This window comes from Oncorhynchus keta, chromosome 34 (assembly GCF_023373465.1).
Source record: "Oncorhynchus keta strain PuntledgeMale-10-30-2019 chromosome 34, Oket_V2, whole genome shotgun sequence".
Classification (NCBI taxonomy): Eukaryota; Metazoa; Chordata; class Actinopteri; order Salmoniformes; family Salmonidae; genus Oncorhynchus; species Oncorhynchus keta.
In genome coordinates, this window is record NC_068454.1 from 65368863 (window position 1) to 65373195 (window position 4333).

Genomic DNA, 4333 nt, shown 5'->3' on the forward strand with positions numbered 1-4333 from the left:
TAGGAATGGCATATTATCTGATCCAGAGTCAGTAGGTGGAGTCAGACCGACATAAAGGAGTAGACTGTATAGTGTTGTGTATTCTAGTGTTGGTAGCTTCCATGATATAAGCCCAAACATGTAACAAAATTAAAAGTTTTATTCAACAAGTAATACAATTATCATGAACATAACACACATACTATGTTTCATTTCTAGTCATTTTAGCATTAGACATGTTGGTTTTAATAAGTGTGACAACTATGTAAATAATGAAAACATAAATAGCATGCTATTTTCCATAAAAACTGACATAACAATGCAGTTGAAATAATAATGTTGGGTAATTGCAGATGGAATAGAAGACTATAAAGTAAACCTTTCATTTAACCATCGAATAGGCCTACAACTTTATTAACCCCCTCTATGGCAGACACATAACAACCAGGTGTGAACAGCCAGGGAGGAGGAGTTAGGGAGTTAGAATACTAGGATGGGGTGGTTGGGAGGGGCCCAGGTTAAAGTGTGATTTTCTGGGTGGTGTAAACTGTTCCCTTAAGTGGTAGGTTTGACCAGCTCCTCACTGTAGAATGCAGTTACACTTGATTGTCTTCTCCTGGCTCCTCTGTCCGTATTGAATGGTGGCCAGTGTCTGGACTAAGTTCCAAAAGTTCTCAAAGGAGACCCCCTTTCCATCCTTCACTCCAATCTGCTGGAGCAGCTGGCTCAAGCCTTGTTCATCTCCTGCAGTCTATTAGAAAGGTTAGAGTTATAAAGTCCAAAAGTTATGGGTGGAGTTAGAAAGATCGGGGTGTGAGCATGTGGGTCTGGGCAGGTGTGATGTAATTGATGTTGTCGTTTGTATGTGTATGTTATGTTTAAAATATATATTGGGGGAAAAAAGGGTTGAAAAATATAACATCAACATAATTTATGGTCCATATTTAAAGAGAGCTATCAAAATAGCTCTTATTGAACACTAACCCACCCCATCAATTCACCCTCCATGAATCAGTAATGGCTGGATAGATGTAAGAGTGTTGAACTACAGTTGAACTACAGTAGGTGGAGCCACAACCTAATTCCAATCCTCTCAAATCCACAAGGGGAAGGCAGCACACAGCCAGATGGGAGAGAATAGACTGCTAAGGGATCATTTTGGGATTGCACTTCTATTTGTTCACAGAGGTTGCCATGGAAGGGAAGAATCTATCATGCAAAATGAGGGACCTCTCCCTGGCCTAATACTTAAACAGAATTCTTCCTTCATCCTTTCCTTGGGATAAAAATGTATATAACATGGCTGGACAGGTTAAAGCCAGGGTTAAACTACACAGATTTCCTGAATTTACTGATGTCAGATCAGTGATTACCGCAAGGAAGGAAGGAACAAATTGGAAATATTGGAACAGAGTCGTACTTTACTGTGTGGGATCATATTACCTTGTCAAGGGTGGGTAGCTGTGTGGAGACCAGGGTTTGGAACTCCTCTGTGGTTAGTGTGGGAGCATTGTTGGCAGCTGCACCATGGAACTGACTTACCAGGGTGTTCAACGCCAACTCCAGATCTGAGTACTTGTGGTGTGTGAGAGAGAATAACACAAAGATTAAGAGCAGATTTGAAGGGAGAATCCACTTTTTTAATAGTGTATGACAAATAAATTGTACTATGCATAACACAACATAATCATGAGTGTAAGTTACTCATTTGCAATCACATTATGATCCGTTTCCTGCACAGTGCACACCTGGTAGTAAAGAATAGATGCGTCACGCACACTACTGTTAGGCTAATGTTTACCCAAGAACAATACCACAATGTGTTAAGCCTCAGGGCTAGTCATGAACATTGTTTAAGGCTTGTCGCTTGACACACCCTTATGATAAAATGTCTTTTGAAGCATTTGAATGGAATTCCAATTGTAATTAATGAATCCGCTATTACACAGCAGACAGATTGTGACATTTCCTAATTTATTTGATATTTCAGCAAATGTTGATATATCTGCATCATCATGGAATTTTTGTTTATTGCTAAAATTCCAAAATTAAATTGAGGGTGGATTGTATTGAATTCTGAAGTGTTTAACTTGTTAACATATACACTGAGTGTACAAAACATTAGGAACACGTGCACTTTCCATGAGACTGACCAGGTGAAAGCTATGGTCCGTTATTGATGTCACCTGTTAAAACATCTTAAGGATCGGACCCTTTTTTCAATTTTCCCCTAAAATGACATAGCCAAATCTAACTGCCTGTAGCGCAGGACCTGAAGCAAGGATATGCATATATTTGATACCATTTGAAAGAAAACATTTTGAAGTTTGTGGAAATGTGAAATTAATAATAATAATACATTAGATCTGGTCAAAGATAATACAAAAATACATGTTATTTTTAAATGACATTTTATCGTCTTTGAAATGCAAGAGAAAAGCCTATGTATTATTCCAGTTTAGGTGCTATTTAGATTTTGACCACTAGATGGCAGCAGCGTGTGTGCAAAGTTTTAGACTGATCCAATGAACTATTTAATTTCTGTAAAAAAATGTTGTATCAAGTATGCCCAAATGTGCCTAATTGGTTTATTAATACATAGCTGTGCACTCTCCTCAAACAATAGCATGGTATTATTTCACTGTAATAGCTCATGTAAATTGGACAGTGCGGATAGCTTAAATTATTGTTAATCTTTCTGCCCATATCTGATATGTCTATGTCCTGGGAAATGTTATTGTTACTTACAACCTCATGCTAATCACATTACCGCATGTCCCTGCGGGGGGACACACCGGTCCTGTAGAGGTTTTAAATCTACTTTAATTAGTGTATATGAGAGGGAGGAGACAGGTTAAATGAGGATTTTAAAGCCTTGAGACATTGATTGTGTATGTGTGCCATTTAGAGGGTGAATAGGCAATTAAAAATATTTAAGTGCCTTCGAACAGGGTATGTAGTAGGTGACAGGCGTACAGGTTTGAGTGTGCCAAGAACTACAATGCTGCTGGGTTTTTCACACTCAACAGTTTCCCGTGTGCATCAAGAATGATCCACCAAACAAAAGGACATCCAGCGAACTTGACACAACTGTGGGAAGAATTGGAGTCAGTAAGGGCCAGCATCCCTGTGGAATGCTTTCGACAGTGTAGAGCCCATGCCCCGATTAATTCAGGCTGTTCTGAGGGCAAAAGGGGATGCTCCTAATGTTTTGTACACTTGGTGTGTATTTCAGTAGGACTTTATTAAACTAATGATTGACTGACTGATTCATTCATTGATTGATTCATTCTCTAATTTAACAATCCCACTTAAGCGTTGTAGAACCCCGTCAGTCTGCAATGGCAGCACTCACAGATTTACCTTCTGGGTGTTGGCCAAAACTGCAGAACGTTACTCCTATTAATCTCCGGTAGCCTTTTGCCATACATTGTATATCCATGCGCTGAACTTTGGGCTCATTAAATCCCACTGTACTGCACCATTATATGTACTGCACCTATTCTAGGTGTGAGGTGTCTACTTATACTATCAATTTTGGCTGGAAACCAATTTTCAATGCAATAAATTATTATTCAAATAGCCAAGCAAAATGATAGACTTTCCACCTTAACAAAAAAGCGCATCGAAACTGTGCATCCAATGACTCCATTCCAACGTTTCCGTAGGAAGGAATGCGTGAACCTGATTGATTCCCCGTGCTTTCTATTACTCTGCGCCGACAGTCGAGGCACAGGGTATTCAACTGCTCCACAATAACTGGCACCCAGATTGCGCATTCCGTGTCAAAATGAAATCCACAAGGCCAGTGAGCATAATGTAGGCTCATGATATACTCTGGTTAAATCCCAAAATTGGTTTCGATTTGTTGCGTCCTAACATGTTAGCACCTTATCGTACATCATGCGCTGTTGTCAAGACAATATAACACAATAAAGTCTTATAGGTGAGAGCCGGCGCCCTAGTTTATAACATGATGACAGTCTCCTGTGCGTTTGAATCACAAATTATGGATATCAAAGTAATAAACAGACAATGAATGACTTAAATATTATTAATGGCAAGAAAATAACTCTTAACAAGGTGATATATCATACCTTCGTCGCCATCGAGTCCGTTTTGGTCTGTCCAGTCAAGAGGAAACGGACTAAACTTTTCTTGTCAGCGTTCCATTGCCATCCTGGCTGGAATCTCGTATCCTCCCACAAAAAAAACTGGAGTCCACCCCCGCATCAGACAAGGAATGGGGAGGAGAAACACCGAAATTTAACACTGGGCCTGTATAACGAGCTGAGGGTGGAAACGTGAGACGTGTGTGTGTGTGAGTTGATATTCAGTTTACTTATTTATTGTA

At 39.6% G+C, this 4333-nt stretch overlaps 1 protein-coding gene across 1 annotated transcript; it reads right to left on the reverse strand.

Annotated features, from left to right (window-relative positions):
- Nucleotides 1-121: 121 nt before the first annotated feature.
- LOC118367697 (uncharacterized) lies at nucleotides 122-4245 on the reverse strand. The gene is made up of 3 exons (XM_035751301.2): nucleotides 4077-4245; nucleotides 1423-1554; nucleotides 122-730 (listed from the first exon to the last, which is right to left on the reverse strand). The coding sequence occupies exons 1-3, from the start codon at nucleotides 4086-4088 to the stop codon at nucleotides 560-562; spliced, it is 315 nt and encodes a 104-aa protein (XP_035607194.1). The 5' UTR covers nucleotides 4089-4245; the 3' UTR covers nucleotides 122-559.
- Nucleotides 4246-4333: the final 88 nt, after the last annotated feature.